Below are 24,656 nucleotides of genomic sequence, written 5' to 3'. Positions count from 1 at the left end.
TGTATTACTAAAAGTTACCCGCGGCTTCGCAAGCATTTTTCTATTGAAGAAAAGGGACACTGTTGCCATATTTCTTTAACGGTATTCTTAACACTCCAGAGTTAGGAGATAATCACTGAAAAATATTCTGATGTTGAGATCCATTTTAGATGTACACGGCCTTCAAGTACCATGAAATAACTCGAACTTCAAATATATTTCATGATAAACTACTTCAGTAATAATCAAACCATATAAGGCAAGCGGGGAGGAACCTTTAAGTCGAATATCGTACATTTTCAGTTTATACACTCATGATGTAATAAATGGACTGTAATTAATTTTGAAACGGGAGTTTATTTTGCGCTAATGCTCCGATCAAGAATGTATACACCTACACAGATCTGAGATGCCTATTTTTCTACAGTGTATACGTATAGCCACTGTTATTTTCTAGTGACATAACAGATTTTGCCTTTAAGGCCTAGGTCAGTCAATAACGACCAAGTTTAATTTTACAACAACTGTCTTTTAATCTTCAAAAGTTAAGTAGTAAAGTTTTCTTTGATATTCTAGCCCCTTCATTCTTAGGCTTTATTTTTTAGCTGTCGAAATCACAAAGTTATAAATAATAAAACTTGCATTTTAAAACGTAAATATAACATGAAATATTCAAAGTAATATGCCTTGCATCTCTTAATAAATAATAGGCCATATATAATCTAAATGAATACTAATTAAAATGTAACAATACTTCATAAAAATAACAATTAACAATAAATAAATATAATAAATTAGTAAAAATTTACAATCGCTTCTATAACAGGACTAACAATACCACTTAATTTATAATCTAGACTTTAATTAGGTATGCTGAGTATTAGATCGACGGTACTGAGGCATACCCATCACATGCTGGATGTAGAGGTCCCGACGCCTCTGGATCGCTGTGGAGACACAACGACGAGAGAGTGGAATGCCGTACTGCCGTGAGACACCCAAGCAAGCAAGCCAGACTGTCCCAGTTAGCTCTATCCTAAGCACCCATCGTACCGACTATAAAGGCATCCACAGCCACTGTGAAGTCGCCGGAGGAATTTGGCGAGCGGGGCGTAAGCTGCGTACTTCCTCTCCCTTTCCTGCACTAAGGAACGCCATAAACCCCATAGTGCATGGTGACGTCGACGACTCGAATAGTTTTACTAGTATCGTCGATGACTACCAAGCCGGGCGGAAGCTAGCCAAGTCATCTACGACCTCACGATCGACCAACAGGCGGTCCAGAGGGACACGCTGATTCCGGCGCACTTTCACCCCTGGATAGGGATGGATTGCAGCGATGAGGTGTTCGAGCGCTGTGTCATGCCGCTTAGAGACCACGGACATGGTAGGCAGGCAGTGAGAGCGCAATGCGCCGTGGTCTCATGGCAACACTGGCGGTCAATGGCCCCCCACCGTCTACAATCGTTGAGGGGTACCACCATGAGTCACGCACTGTGGATGAACCTCCAGTCATCGAACCGCGTATGGTGCCCTTCGTAAAGGAAATGGTTGAAGGAGGGCAACCAGTGGAAACAAGAACGGTCCTGCCCTGATCCGGTTGAGTACACTAATGATAAAGCAGTGCATACCTATGATTTATAGTTAAAAGTATATTTTTACTAAAATTTACTATTTTATTATCTGGATAAAACCTATGTTTAAGTCGGTAACCACAGATAAGGTTGTTACTTTTAAGCTTGCTTAATGACTTCAGTACTATAAAAGTATGGAAATTTAAAATTGTACTTAGTTGATCCAAGTAGTTGGCCGCTTATTGTCAAATGTTTTATATATAAGTCTTAAGGATCCCACATCAAAATTGCCTACTTATTCTGTGGGAGAAAATTTTAATAAGGATAATTCCTTAACCCCTTTGGTGCATATGAAGTGAGACCACAATGATAGAGACTGTCTTTAAAACTACAATAAACATCTAATTGACATACACCGACGAGCATTAACTTATAAGAGCCATTGAGTATCTTGCGAGCAATGTTAGTGTTGCTTCAGGGTAAATAAATTTTTGACACATCTTATTTAACAACACGTTTTATTGGAATTGGGATTAACTTCTTATAAAACAGTTTAAACTAGTTAAGTACATCAACAGAATCCGGATACAAAAAGCAAGTGCACATGCCAGATGCAGAAGTTTATATAAGCCTGATATTAATAAATACTGAGCTGATATTAATAAGCGCCAGGTTAGAACTTAAAAATTTTAATCTAAAGGAACATTTTAAAATTAACTAAAAGGACAAATGCTTTTCGAAAGCAGAATTTCCCAGTGATCAGGCACTTTGTTAATTTTTGCTTATAAGTACTTTTTAGAGAACTAAAGCTCTCAAAAGAGGCTCGATACCCTTAGAGACTAATAGCTTCCAAAGACCAGGAGGTTCTTTAGGCCGTGTAGGTTATAAGGCGGGTGGCCGAAAATGCTATAACCTCAAAGGGGCTTGTACCTCTCAGAAGTTTCAAAGGGCTGAAACCACTCTAAGGAATCAGTATTATACAGGTTAGAATTTGTCACAGTCTAGATGTTTCGAGAAGCCAAAAGCTGCTAGAAGACAGGAGCTCCAAGATATTTTAAGATTCTAGTAAATATGAGCTTTTATAGTCAAGTGGATACCACAAATGAAATTATTCCAAATTAGCGACCAATAGGCACTACTTTTATAGCTTCCGGGATTTTTAAGGATGAGAGCACCCAAAAACTGAGGTTGCTGTAAAATAGGAGCTCAGTTTTTCAGTTTTCCAACAGACTGAGGGGTCTCAGAAGTTGTGGGATGCAATGTTTTAAATGCATGTTATACTGCACACATAAACAACAAGCATTCAAGACTGAAGCTCTTTTAGACTAGTAGCTTTAAAGACCATAACTTTTCAAATATCAAAAGCCACTCCAAATCGGATTATTCCATTTTCTAGAGTTTCTAGATTTTGAGGACACTTTGTTAAGGAGAGTGTATAAAATAGCGAATACGATGGACTTTCAGACATCAAGGACCCAAACTTTGGCCATTTTATTCAAACTATGAAATCGTGTAATAAAAAGCTTTAGTAAATGCTTCATTATAATCAACAATTGTTTGCGAAATTAAGAAAAAATTGAAGATAAGTAGACTAAAACAAATAATCAGTTAAGAACTGTACGCATTAGGTCTGCCTATTGCCATACAGGCCATATTGAGTTCTGGAAAATTTAAGCTGCAGGGGTTTCAAATTCTTTAACTAAGATTTATGAGACACAATCTACCTCATATAAAATTAAGTGCTGCTTATTACTCAGATTCTAAATCCGATCGCATAATCTACCACTTCTTCTTAAACATGTTTAGTGGCTAGGCTCTTCTGCAGAAAAACCATTATCCTTATTGATATATTTAAGAGGATTAATCATTTTTAAGTGATTCTAAAAATTTGCCTCTAAGAGAAAAAGAATTAGAAGGTAATAATAACACTTTGTACTTTGTATAAAAATTTTTATTAATCTAAAGCACTTGGCTTATAATTACAACTGAACACAGTAATATTGATGACAATTTAATTTAATTTTCAAGTAGTCTAGTAGTAGCTCTGTTTTCTGCGCTGAATGAGAGCTTTTTGTTCAAAGTATGTGGCTTCTATCACATTGTAACTTTCTACTAAAGGAATACCAAATTTAAAAAAAGTGTTTTTTTTACACAATAAAACCCTTAAGGCCATAAAAAATTGTCAAAAATGTATGCAAAATATTAATCAAAATACTAGGCAAATGCTCTTGCTGAACTTTTCCTAACGTTAAAAATTAACATTTTATACCGCTCTCTTTGTGTCCATGAAGTTGGTTCTTTGCACGAGGCATTTTTTATGTCATTAGAAATGATAGCAGAATTTTAACCACTTCAATTACATTGAAAGTTAAAGTGTCTCTGACACTCCTAACCTTCTTTAGTCATATTTGATACAGATATAAATTTAAACGCTATTAAAGTTAAGTCTAAACGTAAGACATTTGTAAGAAAATTTTTTCATAATGCCTCAAAAAGTTTGTTTTCATAGTCAGCTATTAAACCTAACGAACGTACTGATTACTTTTATTAATAGATCTCTTCACTATATTTAGCGTTACAAATTATTACCTGCAGTAACCGCAGCCTAGTGCGCAATGCCTGCTGGTTATATGATACATCATAGGCATAGCCGTATGTGTAGGCCATTAATGATATCAGTAACGCAAGGGCGGGGATTAGGGAATGGGCTGACTTTAGTTCGGGTGTTCCCCAATGAACAGGGAAAGTACCTTCCCAGTGTGACAAGCAAGTGCCACTCAAGATCAATGGGGGGACTTGAATCATACCAATAGTTGGACTCGGATAAAAGCTCGTTAAGCGTCTTGCATAGGGCGGATCTGTTTTCGACTAAACCCCAGAATGTAAACTACTGACCCGATTGTGAACTCTAAACGGTTGTTGCCCTTCGTGCCGTGCAGTAGTAGTAACCAGTCTTGACTGTTCTGACCGGAATTGTTTCAAACACAAGTTTTGCATGACTGAGGGCCACCAATCCCAAGGTGTGAAGCGACCCGTGTCTAAGGAATGTATAGCGCAGGGGTAGTGCATCTCGAACGGAGCCTTTAGAGATTGGGCGCCCCCCCCCCCAAAGCGTAAATAGCCTCACCTGGTCTTGCGGGGCTTGGACTGGACGAACCTGTTAATTTATTAGTCCCTTGACTTCAGGATTGTTATACCTTCTAGATAGGTTTGGCCGGTGGGAAAGAAACCTCTTCCACCAGCGGAGCTTGAATGCTTTACAGATGGCTCTAAAACAACAAGTGGCACAGGCGTCGTAATAGTGGGGTGGTGAGACCCTGTAATTATTGGTCCCTATGGGCCCTTATCGCACAGTATGTAAGGTAGAAGTCACATCCATTATGGAGTGCACTCGTGACAATCTTTGTCTGTGGTATAGGAGTAAGTTGCATTTTCACAGAAAGCCAGGCAGCATTGAAGATGTTGGGATCTTGTGTATTCAGCTCCGAATTTTTCTGCGATTGCTATCAAGTCGTTTCTTTCGTTTCCATAACGAACAATGTGACTGTTTCTTTATTTGGTTCCTGGTCATGAGGGGATCTCTGGGATTGAAAGAGTTGACGTCCTGGCCAACTTAGTCTCAGCGTCCAATATGATGGAACCTCAACCGTTCTGTGGCATTTCTAGGCGTCAATCCTTTGTCGCTATTGTTTCTAAATGGATTCACGCTGAAAATGAGAGAAGGTGGAGGCTAAATCCGAGTCTGAGAATAAGCAGAATTGTTCTATAGTCCCCTTTCCCTAAGGTCGCTCTTGATATTCTCTCAGATATCAGATAAGTAGGTCGGTGTCTTCTCGGGTTATGGGTCTGATTACAGGACATGGTCATCTGAGGAAGCATCTTCACAGAGTCGGTATCCTTCGGGAGAATCCACTATGTAGAATATGTGACGAGCAGGAGGAAACTGCTGATAAGCTGCTTTCTGCCAGTCCTGCAATAGCAAGGAAGCGGTATGCCATCTTGTGTAGTCTCGAAAAGGATGACAAGTTTCTCCAGGAGGACTTGATCGTTTGTTTTCGGTCGTTTGTAAAGCCGCTGAAACCGTAGACCAGTAAGCCTCATGGTGTTCTTCTGGGGTGCGTAAAAGGCCCTTGAGACTCATGTGCATAGGAATAGGCCACCCCATAGAAAAAGAATACATGGAATATACACAGAAAATAGTCGAAGTCAGCAAAATTCTTAGGGGTAATACTTATAATGTACCTTGATGGTGTCTTATGATGAACGGAAACAGTCCTGTCTGAAATACACAGGGTGATTGTAAAGTAAGTTGCACCCCCTCTTAATTGTTTTGTGATTTATGTGATATATATAATATGTTTGCGGTAATTTAGTCTTGTAATATACCATTTCAAGTCTTGGTTAGTCAATAAAAAATACAAATAAACAATTGAAATCGGATCACTCTACAAGAAATAGCAGCCCCAAACATATAAAGTTGAAAAGTAAGTAGTACTCAAAAAAGTAAAGAGGGGGAGCAACTTACTTTTCAATCACCCCATCTATTATTCTAGTGCTTATGATTAAGAGAATCAGAGTTCAAGAAAATACTTATTCTTATTACGTTTATTGAGCACGTAGTAGCGCTTTTGGTTCGGTATTATATTTCTGTCGCTACATTTAAGTTTATGTTTCAACCAAGAAAATATAATTCAAAAATATGTAAATTATGTATAACATAAATGTATATAGATTGTTATAGTTGTACTCCCATAATTCTATTAATTTTACTGCATGAAATATATCAACTAAAATAATAAGTGGATAGCAATCACATCTAAAATATAAAATATACTATAGTAACCAGTTATGTTATAGTACACTATGAAGTATTTTTCTACTTTCTACTTGCCGTGAATTTACTGCAAGCATTAAATATAATTTAATAACATCGTACTAACTATAGCGATAATAATCTTGTGGTAATAAAACGTGTCTTATCAATGAATCGATATTTATTTAGAGGGTAGGTTATTTAGAATAGTATTTTTTTCTCAAAACTGTCAATTCAAAACTGCGGAAAATAATAATTCACGTTAGTTTGACAAACTGTAAATTACTTATTAAACAATAATGTTATTTTTAAGGTAAAAAAGTGAATTTATTCCAATAGATGAATAGCAATCACATCTAAAATATAAAACATACTATAGTAACCAGTTTTGTTATAGTAGATTAGGAAGTGTTTTTCTACTTTTCTACTTGCCATGACTATTTACTGCACGCATTATAAAATAATGTGATAAAATCTTACTAATTATAGCGATAATATTCTTGTGGTAATAAAATGTGTCTTATCTAAGAATCGATATTTATTTAGAGGGTAGGTTATTTAGAATAGTACTTTTTTCTCAAAACTGTCAATTCAAAACTGCGGAAAAAAATTATTCACGTTAGTTTGACAAACTGTATAGTACTTATTAAACAATAATGTTATTTTTAAGGTAAAAAAGTGAATTTATTCTAATAGATGGATAGCAATCACATCTAAAATGTAAAACATACTATAGTAACTAGTTTTGTTATAGTAGACTAGGAAGTGTTTTTCTACTTTTCTACTTGCCATGACTATTTCTACTGCACTACTAATTTTCTACTGCACGCATCATACAATAATTTAATAACATCTTACTAATTATAGCAATAATAATCTTGTGGTAATAAAATGTGTCTTATGAAAGAATAGATATTTATTTAGAGGATAGGTTATTTAGAGTTGTATTTTTTTCTCAAAACTGCAGCAAAAGTAATGCACATTAGTTTAACAATCTGCAGATCATTTATAAAACATTAATGTTATTTTTAAGATAAAGAAATTAGTTTATTACAAAGGAAAAACCAAATAAGAAGAAAGGACAAAGAACATAATTCCATACTGTAAAAATGGAAAAAACTATATTTTTAAATGTACATTGCAACCCTACATGAAAGGACTACTATACATTCTAGGAGTTTGTAAAATACACACGTATCACAAAAGGAGTAATATTATTATACCATAACTATCCTTGATATAAAGATATTAACTTATATAAATATGGTAAATCGTAAAGAAAAGAGGTGAAGATTTAAAAAAATGTACCTAGGGAAAAGCACTATATTTAAATATCAATTACAGAGTTACATAGAGAAAATTCTATCTTGGAATAGATTCATGGAACTTTTATTACAAAGTAACACATTAAATTAATTTTAAGCAAAATAATATTCTTATTTATACCTTACATGTAACACAAACAAATCATCCATTCATCTAGCGGTCTACAACAGGAACTAAGTTTAATAAAAAACACTTGTCTTTCTTTTATAGATGTTTCTTTAATAGTACTAACTCTCAATTGTGCGTCATTATCACGATACTACTATTACTTGTGTGGTGAAGAGAAAAATGCAAAAGAGCACTAATAACAAGGGATTTTTTATACTAGGCATAAAGCTCGTTGTAGAAGTATGTTGGGTTCTTAAGAATTGTTCTTAATAATTCATCAGAAAAAATTAAAAATAGTAGCAACCATTATTAATGTTATTATTAATGTTTTTTTAATTACACACCAGCGCAATGTAATGATTTTGATTGCAGTACTAGTTTTACAGATATACAATTTATACGATCGTGATTTGCTAAGATCTAAGAGGTTTTTTCAGTGAATTGTGACGTCCTACGATAGGGCGCGCCACGGAACATAGATTATTACCGTTCAAGTATTTGCTACTTGACCATTCACTCCACAGATGGCAGCTCTAGCGCTCATTTCAGACATACTTTAATTTACAGTATTGTGCTGTAATCTACTGTAAAAGCGATACAAAGTTAATACGCGTCACAGCTTGCAGTAGCCTATCATACACATTGATTTCATTAATTATCGATTACATTTTGTATCTGTAGACAGAATTTTATTTGCTTATAAAAACTGCGAATTTTCTGACTTCTCCTGACGCCGAAATCAGACTTTCCACGCCTGGGGATCTTTTTTCTGCAGTTCCCTGACAGTAGGGATCGCCCACCTCAGCCACAGGAGTCCAAACATCGTACATATAGCAATCAGCACGTAGTAACCGTCCACATACGTCTCACATTCCCCAGAACATTCCTGTAAAAGAATATTGATAATTTAAATCTTCCCCTTTCCATTATCTATATCTGAAAAATCATGTGGGGGTTTTCTCTATGAGTAGAAGAATCTTAAGTATAAGAGTATAGATAACTGTACCATTGCCCATTTTGAATTAGAGCAAGTGTTTTCAGGATCGGTGGAGCACTGACTGAATGTGAGTGGATCCACCAGAAGAAGGACCAGTGAATGAGGCCAAGCCATTCCCAGATTGGACAAAGTAGCCAGGAGTGTCATGTAGGTACTTCCTAGGGTCGGGTCACTCGTACGGGCATAGAATGCTATCCTCGTCGCCTTCATGAAGTACGAAGCCATCTGAACAAATAATGGTTTAGCAGATACCTTTATGGTTCGTGACTTAAGTATTGATCTTAGTCTTGTAAAAAACCAGATGAATTTTTAGATATGAATGTTGTAGTTATATGACATCTATTTTAGGAAACATATTCCAAGGGATTAAAAGGAATCACTCAAAATACAATTATTGTACACAGAATTACTGTGTAAACGTTGGACAAGGATATTTTACATAATTATGTATCAATGACCGAAGAACTTACCTGAGGACATCCATAGATAAATATCAGTAAACCATAGAAATAGAGAGGAACGTGTTGTCCTACGAGCATCAGGGGAGCTGCCCAGATGAAGGCAGATACAACCAAGTTGAAAGCTAATCTAGACACAAAAAGTAAGTCATTGTATTCACAACATATATAGCAAATAAAATAGGATGTATTACATGTCACATATTGCATAAAGTCTGGTTCATACATTATTGTAGTCAACAACGATACTTATATTATAGCCGCAAAATTTCAAGTATAGTAATAAATGTAGTACCTTATTACTAAAGAAGATCTTTCAATTCGATGTATTGCAGTTATAGTCATCGTTCTTTTTATAACAATGAATCCCTAATTGTACTACTCTTTATTAGTAAACGAATCCTATTTATTCTAAACTCTCAGCTTAGCAAAATTCAAGAAACCTTTGAGCATCTGAGGTGCAGAAAAATTCCAACTATAATTAATACGTTCGCAGCTTATAGTAAGAGGATTACTGTGTTGTGTGTGTTCCAACATTAGACACTGCGCCACACGGTAGGAATACACACAAGTAATCTCTGGATGTTTATTGTAAAACTATATTTCATGAGGTGTAATAAAAATCTCAATAGTAACTTAGAACTATCTGATAATGTTTTACTGTATGTGTTAAAAATCAAATTACTTCTTATTTGGACAATAACCTCGAATGTAAGTTTAATATTTCATACACGCATGGAGTGATGAGAAAAACCTTTTTTGTATATTCAGTATTTTAATATCTATGGTATTTTAGTAGACCCCAGCTTCCTACAATTTAAATAAAGATTGGATAATTTTAATCTTAACTTGAATACAACTAAAAAAAGCTCTGATGCATTGAGAATACATCTAAGAATGACCTAATTAGTAAAGTTCTACTGCTATAGATGCTCGGATGTGAGAGGTCAAGCAATCTTCATACCAATTAATTCCTTTAATCTTCCAAAATGTCAATAATTTGAAAGGTTGGTTATAATTTAATATTTTAAAAACCACTCTGATTGACCTTTAACAGTTGTTTCACGTACAATACAAACATTCCATCAACTTGCAACACATATATTTAGCCATCGTATCCGCATAGGTAAACGCCAGTGTTGAGTATTTTGTTTAGTGTATTTAAGAATAAAATAGGTACTTACTTTTAAACTAACGAAACTTCCCTTTAAATTTGGTTGATTTACAACATATGTGCAATTTTATGACCAGACAATTCATAATGTATTTTCAGCAATGTCTAAATGTCATCCGCTTGATGTAATCTTCTGAGAAGTCAAACCAATAAAATGTAATCTTTGATCACAGATGAGACTTTCAATGCAATTCCGTATGACAGAAATTGACCCGCAGCTCTGGTTGTACGTCCCTAGAGTAACTGACAGACCATTACTTATTGCAAAGATAAAGTACTGCATCTCTTCCACATGTCATGTTAAGTATGATTATGTTTGCTAGAACACACTTAAAACTTGAAACCTGTAGTAGCTTTTATGGCTGGGTAATTACCATATTTCTAGAGGATAATTTAAACTATTCCATTTTATTTATTTACATATAGTTACGTGTATCAAAGGAAATGAAGAATGTAAAGTTTGTTAAGAACCTCAAATACCAATAGCATTACTTACACTCATCATTGTCAGAAATCATTGACAAGATTCATCACATTACACGAACAATAGTATAATATCCTACTCATATACAGGGTGTTTTATTAGTCAATACCCAATAAAGGCTATATTTTGGGTTAAAGAAGAAGATTACCAAAGCTAAAAAGGCCAAAAAGCTTTATCGGATCTCGAAAACAGACTTCGGGAAGAATTAACAAGCATTCCAGCACACATGCTACAAGCCTTAGAGGCAGATATCCGGCGGCGGCTGGAGAAATGTGTTTGCAACACTGAAATATCTATTGAACTCTATTTCAATAGTTTATAGGGCAAGAATATTATGAATTACGCTTTCTTGTTATTCTAGTCTAAATTTTTAGTAGAAAATATAAAATATTTTATTTTAAACATGATGGAAATTGATTTCTCAAATTCCCTGTACAACCATGAGATGTATAAAATTTAACACCTCAATACTAATAAAAAGAATATGTTTCCACCAAAATGCTAAAAGAATTGAATCCTTTATTATTTTTATTTCCAATAGTAGTTAATTTTAAATTAATCGAATAGCTTAAGACGTAAATGCTTTAAGATATTCTCATAGTGTGTACCTGAATGGGTACATTTTTGTGAAGACCTCCATCGATTTTTCGCTTGTCATGCGTTTGCTGAAGAAAAGAAGCATTGAAAGTTTAATAGGGATGATAATTGTTGTGGCCAGCGAAAACTTCTCCCTGTTTAGGCCCGCTTTCACCAGCTTGAGCCAAGAGATGGAGTCACATGCACTGAAACTGACCTGTCACATGGCTTTAATCAGATAATACCCATAGCGAGTGCTGAGAAAAAGAAAGAACTTTACAACAATAAAGGAGTATCTTATCCATAAAATTGTATAAACATTACTGTTAGGTTGTTAACCATAGTTTACTCTAATATTTCATTATAATAGTCTTCAAAACTTTTATAACCACCTTACATTCATTGTTAGCAGGAATATTAAAAATGATTTCATTGCTGGGAGACGCATGATCTGTATCAGTTTCTTGTAAGTCTCCAGAATTCCCATGGTCGGCTCTTCGTCAGCGGGCGGCGTCCCTTCGCTCTTGAACAGCATCACAAGGGTCGTTGTCGTTAGGAACACCCAGCCGAAGTAGTGCAGGAAACCTTGAAAAGGAGCACACCAGGATAATTCAGGTAATGCAGACAACTTCTAGAAATTTATCATTTCATTTAAGAAAGTTCAAAAATGTTACTTTTAATACAGCCAGAAACAAATTATTTAACTTAGCCTTGGCATAGAGAACTGCGTAGTTCTGCACATTTTTATTTTAAGGACATTTTATGGGTGCAAAAAGGTTCCAGTGTATTGGTTGAGGGAAAATGAAAAAAGTATGTTCAGCAATCTAATTCGTAAAACTGTAATGACAATTTATCAAGGGCTTGAAATCAGATGATTTTTGTTACTACTTAAAAACAATTATCTGCTGAGCAAAATAATAATCTGTTAAATGTATATTTAAAATCACATACTATGGAAAAAAATCTCAGTTATTATATTAGTTAGACAGTTAAATTAAAAATACAACGATAACGAGCTTATGAAAAACGGTTCACGAAATTTAGGGAATAATACAGTTTAAACACCTGAGTACTAAAAATATTCATTGTCATTATGTAATTACTGTTTGCGAGCAAAAACAATCGTCTTTTTTTATTTTAGCTGCTCTAATCAGCTGATTACAACATTTCACTGTTGGATTGTCATCAAATATCCTTACCTTATGCAGGATTTATGGTTTCTTTTGATTAATAGAAAAGACAATTAAAAATTATTATGGTCTAAATAGCACTTTCTATATATAAGACTTCTAATGAATTTACGACATTCTTGTATATAATTATAGAATGAAAAATTTTAATAGAAAGAGCAATGTCTACTGCTGGATGAACAGTTTCAGTCCAATATTCAACAATCTATGTTCAATACTTCTACAGCCAGTTTGATTGCACATCTTAAACCGTGTCAATAGAGTTAACCTTCCATTTCGTATTTTCTGTTTTAATAAAATATACTTAAATATGCAATCTTATTTAAATACATATATTATTTTTATATTAAAGACATTTTTATTTTCATATGCTTTAATAAAAATAAACTTCAACGCTGTAACAGTTAAGGCTATTATTATGACCATAGTTCGACAATCTAATGTTATAATCAGTAGTTTAGAGCACCCAAAATTAAAAATTTTATTATCGTGGTCACAAACAGAGGTTTTACGCAATAAGAATAGTGAATATTGTTAGGTAATTCAAATTAGAATTCAAATGACTTTATTTTGATCATATATTCATAATGTACAAAAGGGCAAATTTAGAGCCATAAGGCCCTGTCTTACAACTGACTCTAGGTAATCAGTTTTTTAAAAGCTCACTATCTCGTAAGCTCTTATTAAAATAAACCATTCATGAATTATAATTAGCCAACTAAAAAAACAAAAATTGCGGCTATTCAGGTAATTATTGAGTTTCCAAAAGTTCGAGATTGATAATATTCTAATTCTTTGGCCCAGGAATAATAAGTTAAAATAGGAGTTAATATCACCAGACATCCTATTGTGCTATTTTCAGATTGAAATATTCTTAGATATCATATTGCATTAGTCTCTCGTAATATTGACTCAAAACTCTGTATTATGCTGTACGGACAAAGCGGAAATCACTAGTTCTGCATAAGTTTACTTTAAATCTTATGTCAACAACCATACTAACTGGAGAGAGTGAGGACGCCATAAGGCAGAGGCTCGGACCGCAGGTAGGCGTTACAGAAGTCTGCAGACTCCAGAGACAAGAAGACGAAGAAGCCCAAGAATATACCGGCCGTCTGCCCTACACTGCCGCAAGTAGCCGCGTAACCGATGTTTTCCCTGTTACAGCACAGCACAGCATAATTGTATGTTTTGGTTATTTATTTGAGGCTAAACAATTTTACTAAATATAAGAAATCGTATAATTGTATATAATTTAAGGAATATTTACGTATAAGGTCAAATTACATGTTTATCACACCAAAAAAAGGTTTGAATATTAACTTAAAAATATGAGTTGTAGTTATAGGAAGGAGAATTTCTTAAGTACTCATCTTGTTAAAATCATTTTTTAATTCCCATAACACACTTTCACAAATCATAATTCACAGAATGTTCAGCAAAGCATTATCATGTATTTTAACTAAGAATAACGTGCCAAAATAACTAGTTCATACTTTAATATTACTTTTGCTACATCGAAAACTATTTCATGACTGTGTCATTGGTCTAATAAGGAATTAATTCACAGTTTAGTTTAAACTTAATATTAACGATTCGTAATTTGGAAATATAACAGGCTTTATGAGAATGTTGCTATGAATGTAAGTTACGAAACGGGTGTACTGTTTTGAGAACGGATTCGATCCCTTTCCTTAGATTAAAAAGATAGGAAAAGCACAAAGTTATATGTTTAGTAAGCTCAAAGTAACAAACTCGTCATTGTATAACTTGGAAACAGAACAAGCTATCTTCAAGAGTTCTCGAATATGCACCATAGAGACAAAAGCAAATACAAGAACCATTAATTATATAAATACCCATTAAATGGGCAATGTTCAAACCATACTGTACTCACTAAGAAATTAAATATCTCGGAGGAAAATATCTCTGCCCATCGGATTATAGAGTTTTAACTCTATCTTTAGGACTGTAGCTTAATCACTGGTAGTGTTTTTTTAATATGGGCATACGAGCTTATTTTTAAGATACTGTAATTATAGCCTAAAGAATCAAAATTTACCCTAGTCTAAAGAACTTACCTAAAACTCAAATTATCTAACTTACTAGTTTCTGCTCAACTTTAAGCTAGCCCTTTAAGTTCTTTGTGTTTGAGATCCTCAAGGCCTAGAATCCGTTAGTAAATCTTAGTAATTAAGCCTTAAATATTATTTTAAACTCAAATAATTTAATAATTTAACATAAAATTGCAAATAATATTCCTTTACTTTTATCTTTTTTATAGTTTTTATCTAAAATGAGGTTGAAAAATTAAAGCTACTGAATAAATATTTAATGTTTAGCAGGTTGCAACCTATTTTGAGGTTTTAAGGTCATTAATCTCTAAAATACATGCCGCATAAAAGTAACAAAGAGAGAGTCAACTCTACGCTAGTTGCCTAAGGTTACATGGGATAAGAGCTGACAGTACAATGTCACATATATTTGGATAAGATAGGCTTTGTATTTATATTTCATTCTTAAATAATGCTCCTCACGTTTGTACCAAAATTTTTTGCAAATAAAATATAAAAAATTTTAAAACATCGTTGTCTGCAATAAAAATAATAAAACGTATTAATAACAAAACCAACCACAGCCAGTCCTTTTACTTTCCTTCCTCAAGGTCATGCGTTCCAAGGGCAACAGTAACCTGCTTACAAGTCTTACCTTGCATTCCAACATTGTGTTATATTATATATTCTTTGTAAATAAAGTCTGACAACTGTGGCAAGTGTAAAATTACTGTCTATTGTCAGGAAGGTGTGAATTTTCTATGATCTGTGATCGTTCATTTCACAATCAAAAATTAATAAATAACAGTGTTAAACCACGCTGAGCCATAAAGGGCGTTTTCTGTGACATGTGTAAAACAAACAAGAGTATACAATCATCTTTAGTCTGTCTCTTCCTTCATAAAACTATAAATAACTCACGGTTTCGCGGGCCTGACTAGGAATTATTCTACCTTTGACTTTAGATTTTAACTCATCAGACATTATCAGTGAAAACAAAGCTCAAGCAACCACTGTACTCAGCACCGTCAAACAACAAACTGAGCTTAGTGAGTAAGATGAGTTAATTGCGTCAATACGATTCCAAGATAGGAGACTGTCGTCGATGAGTATTTGGAAATGTTTTCGGGAGTGCAAACCCAAAAAGGGGGTAGAAATTAATGGCTTTCCAATGTGGTTTATTAAACGTTGTTATAGCCACTCTTTAGAACCACTAACTAAATTTGAATTTATCCTTTGAGATGTGAATTATTCCGACAGATCTAAAGCTCTGAAGGGTTATTCCTGCCTTCAATAAGGGAGATCCTTGCCTGACCAGCAATCATCGACAATTTTCAAGCTTGTCTATATTCATTAAAGTTTTCTGAAAAATTGTTTCTAAACAGATTGTTACTTTTTGGAACGGTTAAATATATATTCACCTAGCCAGTTTGGCTTCCGAAATCATGTTTCCACAAAGGATGGAATAAAGAAATTTGTGGATCTGATAGCCGAGGACTTTGATAGACGAGAGTATTCACTTAGTGTCTTCTTGGATCTTTCCAAGGCCTTCGACTGCGTCCATCGTGCTACACTACTGTCTGAGCTTGAACGTTGCAGTATCAGGAGGCTGCCACACCTGTGGATTAAGTTTTTTCTTGAAGGCAGATTTCAGTGTGCCACATTAAAAACCCAATGTCACCTAATGTAAGAATGGACAGTGGGGTCCCTCAGGGATTCGTTCATGGTCCCGTCCTCTTTTTGATTAACGCAAAAAATTTGAGCGATACTATTTATAGTTGTAACTTTGTAACTGTCTAAACTTGTTCAGTACGCAGACCGCACGACTCTCTTTCAAAGATCTAATTAAAAAAATGACTTAATACAATAATGAGTTAATACAGTGATACAAATAGTATACTTTTGCGTAAATTAGTCTGTGGACAGCCTCAATTACTGGTTTTAAAGACTAACTATTATAATGAATAATTCACAAAATAATACAGTAGTTTCAAACAGGTATTTAGGTTTGCAAATAATATCATGGAATCAAATATTTTTACAAGATAAGAGTACATGATGAAGCATATTAACCAGTGAGAGAGAATATATCCCTACCTCTTGAGCATAGTGAGAGCCCAACCATCCAGTGCCACATCCTGATTGGCTGCCAGAGCCGTCAGCACCAAGAAGAACACTGTGAGGAGAATTATACGAGGTCCTGCAGGATCGTCTATCCAGGAATCAGCGCGATACGAGAGACACAGCATTGAGATACCGATGAGGAACTGAATAAGGTTATCACTTATTAGCGTGGAAAGGTTTAGTTTCGGAAATTTCAAGACTATGACCTACAAACTATATAGAGTGTTCTCAATACAAAATTTGCATAATTGTTCCATACATAAAACGTAGCCAAAGACTATATGTAAGCAGTTGTATCTCTCTTATTTACAAAATAATCAACTAAATGTTACCAAACTGGGTTAAATTCTTTGCATTGATAGGATCTATCCGTAGCAAGATTGACAGAATCTGATTAAATTTTCATTTCTGATAATTGTGTTTATATACTATGCTAGAAAGAATAATGTTGGTAAAAAATACTGTTTCATATTTTTAACTCTTTTCTTTTCTTCCGAATTTGATTTCAAACAAAACTATCACTTCTGACGATCGATTTCTTTTTCAAGGAAAAGTATTCTTTAGATTTTTTAAAAACCACATGTTGTTCTTATAAACTGCAAACTTGCTCTTGACTTATTGCATCTGAGGGTTCCTAAAGACCAGGAACTGGAAGAGGTTTGGGACTTTCAAAGGCTATGACCATTCGGAGGCCGGGAGTTTCTAGAGTCTGAGTGCCGCCTAGACTACAAGAGCGGCTACAGGTAGTATGTCTTAGGAGATGAAAGCTCACAGTGGCCTAAAGCTACCAGGTACGTGGTGTTGAGAGCTTCTAAAGACCGAGAGGGGCCAGAGACTTACAGGTGTCAGAGGCTAAGCGCTCTTAGACGAGGAGAGATGCCAGAGACCATCATAGGCTGAGAGCTCCCAAAGACTAGAAACTGTCAGTGATCGATACCACCAAAAGCAAGTACTTGCCTGTGGTCTGAAGTTCAGAGAAGTTGATTAGTTCCAGTAGTTAGATCTATTATACGATAAGGGGTTGGTAGAGTATTATAAAGATCATAAATTGTGCTTAAGATGTGGCAGATTGGACCATCAGAATTTATAAATTGGCTTGACCATCGTGTCAATTAGGGCCTGCATTATCGTGAGCTTTCCAGGACCGGGATCTCTCAGATATTGGAAGTTGCAGTAGTCGGGAGCCCCTAGTGCTTGCGAATTATCCGCAGTGGGGATCCGAAATCTCCTTTAGTATAAATGCTCCTACTGCAGCCTACTCCTAACCACCTAAGGGCTCTAGGAGCCTGAGAAGTCGGGAAACCAAGGGCCTAAAAAAACCCAGAAGCTCTCAGAATGATAGTTCTGAGTGTTTCAGAGTTAGTTAGTGTATACTCATGTGGCTTTTACGGAACCTTGTGGTTCATTGAAGTTTCAATGTCTCATTAATTGCAACAGACATTTACCTATATCTGGTGCCCGGTTATTCAAAAAGTATTTTTCTCATAACAGCTATTAAATGTAGAATACTAAAAGTACTTGAAGTAATGCAGCAGTATAACATAGATCCCTGAAGTATTAATCATACTTGGTTGAGACGAAGTGGACATCTAGTTCCTTATTATGTATATTAAAAGAAAAACTATTATTGAATGTTATCTAATAACTTGTAAAATATTTACTATATTAATTATATTGAAATTATACAATATAATATAGTTAATTAGTACATAATTTTTGTAAATTCTTTAAATAGATATTTTATTTTAGAGATTCTATACGAAACTATCCATTGTCAATTAATAACAATGTTATTGCTTTTGTAATACTTCTGAGTGATGATTTGCACCGTTGAAATTAAACTTGTGTAATTAAAATTAACTGTGTATACATTGTTGACAGAATTTACCTGAGTAGGAACCAGCCAAGATTTCCGTCGACCAAATCTGTTGGAGTAAACAGCGTCCACTATTGGGGCCCAAAGGAGTTTCACGCTGAACGGCCATGTGTTTATACTGAAGATTGCCTGGAAACAACAAGGAGTGAGATATTATACAACTTTTGTATAAAGCCACTGTTTATGGACTTATAAGTGGCTAAAAGTGCCCATTGGATTTTCACTCTAAATTACCAAAAATTACAATTTTGGATGTGTGGAAATTATATTTATTGAAGTATTATTTAGAAATTTAAGGTAACTTAAAATATCCACTAATGGAACTTCCATGATTTTAACGTTAATATTTTACTCTATAGCATATGGATATATATCCATAATCAATGAGACCAATATAAAATTTTGGACAAATTTGTAGAATAAACGTGATGCAATGTTTAATTCTACTTATATAAAAATGTGTGTTTGATAGACAGTGGTGTGGTACTGACCTGATCATTGTAACTGACACCTTTACTCTGTAGGATCATAGGTACAGCATCCCCTAGACCCAATGGTATACCTTGTAGCAGGTACAGGAACATGAGTAGATACACATTTGCCCGGTCTCCCTCCAGAGAAGCGCTCTTCTTGCACGACGTTTGAGCAGTCTGGAACGTAGACCATGGAGCTTTTATCAATCAAACTTGAAAAACAAGAGGTTCTGATAATTTCAACGTCTCTTCTGTAAAATAAGGTAGAATGGAGAGTTGAAAGGTTACATGAAAATTACTCTAACGAGACTATTATCGTCCTAAGGGGTATAAGATTTTCTTTCATATTCCCTGAAATTTGATCCAACGAATTCTTTAGTACGTGCTTCGAAAATTCAATAATAATCTTTATCTCAAACTCAATAATTTACTCGTATGTTATACCATAAAAATAATTACACGACTGCTTGCTTGTACCTGAACCTCTCTTCACTGATACTTTCCTTCGTAAAAGGAAGGGACCAAAAAATTATTAATTGAAACAATAATACTAAAGTAACTATACAATTTTATAAAAGGGCTATTTTTTATGAATTGCCATTTAAATCAATTTAAATAATACCAGCTCCTATACAACAATTTGTGACCGAAATATGTACCATTTTGAACTTAACCGAAATACACAGTAGTTAATTGGAGAAATTCAAACAAAATAACAATTTTTACACATGCAAGAACAATTCTACAAAAGTACTATCATCTTGTCATACTAATGAATAATTTTAAAATATCTAATTACACTCGAGTAAAATAGAAGTGAAATAAACATATTATATGTAAACAATCGTTCATCGGAAACAAATAATCGTTCCTCTTTGCATTGCCTACAGGATGAGATCAATTAGGTTATTTGCTTACAGACTATGCCGTTTGCACGGTGACAGCATTATGTGCTTTTTTATTAGATCTGCCTTAAAAATACGATTGAATTTCACTAAAGGAAACATCGAAAACAATCTTGAAATTTTACACACAAGCAAAAAATGTCGCTTATTATCTACTTTAGAACATTTTGAAATTTACAAAAGTGCCAAAATTAATCATAATATATTATTTTAATGAAAAGATTTTCTAACAAAAAATGTATTATTCGATAGAATTTTAAACAATATACATTAATCACACATAAAATTAAATACAACAAATTTAGCCACCAAGGTAGTGAAAAAACACATGACAAATTGATTTTAATTATTTGTTTTCATAACTTAACCTTAGTTAGTACCTGAAGAAGAAATCACAGATTTCAAAATGTACATTGTAACAAAAATAAAAGTTTACAAAAAAGTGTTAAAAGGTTTATGTATATTGTATTATACATATTTATAAAACACTTTTCAAGGCTACACCTCTATCACGCAGATACTTTGTGGACACTAGTTTTCACAGTGATGCACAAGTAGATTCCCAGCTGAACTAACTTCCTTGGCTCCGGCAACTGTTGTAACACCCGACAATGATAACTTTTACAACCTACCTCGTATAACTGTATACCGTATTAGGTGGTAGCTGGAGAGAAGACGCCTAGCCGCTGTTATGTATTGTATAGTTGCATAGCCCACAGGGCACATCTTTCGATATCCTCAAATATCCCCGAAGCAATCATATGATTAGTAATTTTTGCTTGCTAAATTATAAGTTGCTAAATTGTGATAAATACAAGGCGGGAACAAATTTTCAAGAGCTAATAGGGAAAAATTTGACGTTACTTTCACTTAAAATATAGTTTAAATCCTCCTTGATCCTTCAATATCGATTGAATTTAATTTCACCGTACAGGTAACCCCATATGATTAATTAAGGTTCTATATCCACCCAATTAGAACATAACGTTAGTAAGTGGAAGTTCTATGTATCTGGGAGCCACTAAAATTTGGGAGCTTTCTAGCTATATGAGCTCCCAGTCCTTAAAATATCCCAAGTAATTAAAGTTCCTGACTTCCGTGAATTAAATTCTGGCAAGTTTTAGCTATGTGATCTACCATAAATAACTAGCACTTGTTTCACGTACTTCCCATGCCAATTTTTTATATACTATTTTAAGAAAAATAGAATAAATCTGACTGTAAATTCTCTCAAAGGTAAAAATAAAATATTCAGAAAACAATATAAATTGCAAGGAGTTAATACAACATATGTCTCTTGCTACATGCTCTACACCAGTCCTTGTGTCCTTGCCACTTGGAATAATCTAAGAAAACCTTATTAAGAAATAATTTTTGTAGTATTAAGAGATTAAATAAAACTTTACCTAGAAAGACAAGTGTTGTTTCACAAACAAAGCTATACAGCAGGTAGAGAAAATAATTAATATTAATTCCAATATTTCTTCCGATTTTGGCACATATTTTCCTTCACTCACACTTTTACATTTAAAAAAATACGTATAACCATTATGCTTATAGGCAATAAGCTGTGAATATTTCTTAATAAAAATAAACTCTGCAAGAAGTATATAAATTCTCTTTCTTTCCAAAGACAAATAAAATTGTACGAGTATGTTCGTTTACTTGGATCACAGTGCTACTTCAACACTGTTTGAACACTACATTGACACTAGACGGAAAGTATATATTAATAGGCATTAGCTTTTATTTATATACTCCATCCAAGCAATCAACCTTATTGCTCACCAGATCCTGTTTGACTAACCTACTTTGTAACAATAACAATAAACAATAGGGTTTACATTACATTAATATATTAGATTTTACTTTAGGATTATTTTTAATATTTATTTATTGTTGTTTGCAAAAATATATAAAACCGAATATAAAAATTAAGGTTCTAAAATACATAAAACAGTAGGGTTTAGTATTTACCTCTCCAGCCAGGACTTCTTGCTCTGGTATAGGTCTACTCATGATCTGGCTGGTGCAACGCTGCGGATATAAAAGGCATAATTAAAAATCGACTGATACCTAACCAAATAATACAGTTAATCTGAAAAGTTACTGAAAATTTAAAAACTAAAAAAAGATAAAAAATATATTTTTGCCTATAACAAATTTGCAAGTTAGTATATCATCACTAGAGGTTTCAGTTTTTTTTTAATGCTTGGTTAATAATCCTTGATTTAAGTTCAGCGGGTAAACATTTGAAATATATCTATTTAAATTGAATAACATAAACCATGTTTACTAGGTCTTTGAAATAAGCTTTGGTTGATTATCAAACATACCTTAATACCTCTATTTTTATCCCCACCATAGTGGTTATTATGATTTTGGTATCACATCTTTTGTTAATATAAACTAATCAGAAAACGAGTAAAATGTAATTAAATTGCCATAATGTGAGTGAATTTAAATTAATTGTATTACAATGCACGGAAGTTATTAGAATGAGTTTGTTGCAAAAGTAAACTTTTAATAATTATCTTTACTAAAAACATTGATCTTATTTCTTTCAAAACAGATGTTAACTTGATCGCAACAGTACCATAACTGAATATTTTTCGTTCAAAACTTTTCATGATTCATGTAGACTTAATTTATTGATCTACTCTACTCAATCTATTTTATAAAAATGCAATTGATATTGATTTAAAACTTCAAACACAGCATCAAAGTTTCATCTTCGAGTGATTACTTCAATATTTTTACGCTATATTCCTTTAAAATGTGTATTCATCAGTATAGTACCATCATTTATAAATTGTTTCTGTAAAATATATACTGAAAAACTAAAGTTAAGTCAAGATTAAAATAACATTTTAATCACAGTTACTGAAGTAGGTCGATCTACTGAATACGTTATGCTCCCATACCTGGTAGAAGCTGGTAAGTTTTCTATCAGGTGTCGGTTGAGGTTAGACTAAACATTCCCGAAATTGCACGTGAGATAACCACCAAAAGACATTAAGCACACAAGGCATTAGGCATTTTTGTAGAATCAAGCATTTGAGACAAATATTGCGTAATGGGATTACCGTATTCAACAGAGAGATAATGACGTTGTTTTCCACTCAGAAGATTCGTTAGAGGCCAATGCTGCTGTTTTCAAAAACAAATCTTATATGTTTTCACCCACAGAATTATGTATATATGTGACTAAGAATATTATCTAAGAATTTCAGACAGTTCTAAAAGGCAAAGGTTTTATTTGATTTTGAATACTGTGTAAATTACGAAGAGATGCCAATTATAAATTCAAATGTGTTAAATCATCATGCCTTTATATCCGGTATTAGTATTAGGGCTGTTCAAACGTCCAAAAAGAATTAGTATTACACTAAATGAAATATAGACCAGTTTCAATTTTTAACTTCACTTATTTGTATATCGAAACGGTTTTATAATTGCAATTTATTTACATACACTAAATAATATTTATTAGTAATATCATGTTATCCCTCTATATAATAAAATTTTAAATTTAAGAACAATTTAGACCAAAATCAGACAACTAATTTATGTTAAAACGAATTTAAATAACAACTATTTATTAAATTTATAAGGTGACATGCATTCTTACATTGCTATAATAGATACATTTTAGATGATAAAATGTAGAAGACACTTTACGCCACTCCTGTTAATGTTGGAGTGTCAGTTACACTCTTGTACGTATAAGAATTAGTTAGGTTCTAGGTTCTAACCTACTACCGCCTACCTTAAACTTACAACTGCAGATCATTGTCCAAATATGTCTTTTAATCATAACAAACTTTCATTGAAATGAGATCTCACAATAGTAGTATTTTTATCTCATCGCAAAGGTACCGTAATAGAAAAGTGTAAAATGATTATGTTGTAGTGAAATATATAGAATGCTGAGCTAGCAAGTAACAGATGTGACGTAGGTCACTAAGTTGCCTTTAAGTTTTATTTTGCACAGAATAATATATTTCATACGCTATCAGACCTATAATATACGGGATGTTTCAGAATACCCGGGCCCAATCCCCTGTGGTTGAATCGTTTTGTCATATAGTGTTCCAATACACTATAACCCTAATAAATCGCATAAGACAAATGCCGTAAAATTGCGTTTGTCACATTTTCAATACAGAGTGTTCCCGAAAATGAGGGTTACGGATTCGAAATTCGAAAGTTTCATAAACCAAGATACATCATGTTGCGCGCCATCTTAAAGACCTTTGAACCTACAGGCCTGATAATGGTTGTAAAATAGGAGATGAAATGTAGGCAATACAAAAATGTATTTTATTGACTTTTTGTTGTATTTATAGATTTATATTACATATTATACCGGTATTCCACTAGTTGTTTTGTTAATTATTATTTGCTTGAACACTAGATAATAATATGGATTTTGTTAGAATTAACATAGTTCAATATACCGCTGTATATATTGATTAGATTTTAAAGGAATAATCTATTACATATTTAATCCACCGAATTATGGTCTAATAACCGCTATTATAT

The 24,656-nt window shown here is 33.6% G+C and overlaps 1 protein-coding gene across 2 annotated transcripts in view; it reads right to left on the bottom strand.

Annotated features, from left to right (window-relative positions):
- Window positions 1-7,468: 7,468 nt before the first annotated feature.
- Window positions 7,469-24,656, bottom strand: part of LOC124366228 (acetyl-coenzyme A transporter 1-like) — a 39,314-nt gene continuing 22,126 nt past the window's right edge. The window contains exons 2-11 of one of the 2 annotated variants that reach the window (XM_046822617.1): window positions 22,089-22,148; window positions 19,225-19,383; window positions 18,746-18,862; window positions 16,831-17,000; window positions 13,683-13,837; window positions 11,887-12,074; window positions 11,522-11,706; window positions 9,268-9,385; window positions 8,807-9,022; window positions 7,469-8,686 (exon numbers count right to left, since the gene is read on the bottom strand). In XM_046822617.1, the coding sequence (XP_046678573.1) occupies window positions 8,540-8,686; window positions 8,807-9,022; window positions 9,268-9,385; window positions 11,522-11,706; window positions 11,887-12,074; window positions 13,683-13,837; window positions 16,831-17,000; window positions 18,746-18,862; window positions 19,225-19,383; window positions 22,089-22,130 (1,497 nt within the window). In that variant the 5' untranslated portion in view covers window positions 22,131-22,148 and the 3' untranslated portion in view covers window positions 7,469-8,539. The remainder of the gene's footprint in view (window positions 8,687-8,806; window positions 9,023-9,267; window positions 9,386-11,521; window positions 11,707-11,886; window positions 12,075-13,682; window positions 13,838-16,830; window positions 17,001-18,745; window positions 18,863-19,224; window positions 19,384-22,088; window positions 22,149-24,656) is intronic. The other variant, XM_046822619.1, reaches the window with a different exon arrangement.

The sequence above is a fragment of the Homalodisca vitripennis genome, chromosome 7 (assembly GCF_021130785.1).
Source record: "Homalodisca vitripennis isolate AUS2020 chromosome 7, UT_GWSS_2.1, whole genome shotgun sequence".
Lineage (NCBI taxonomy): Eukaryota > Metazoa > Arthropoda > Insecta > Hemiptera > Cicadellidae > Homalodisca > Homalodisca vitripennis.
Note: the sequence above shows the minus strand (reverse complement) of the source record. Positions and strands in the feature narration are given on the sequence as shown.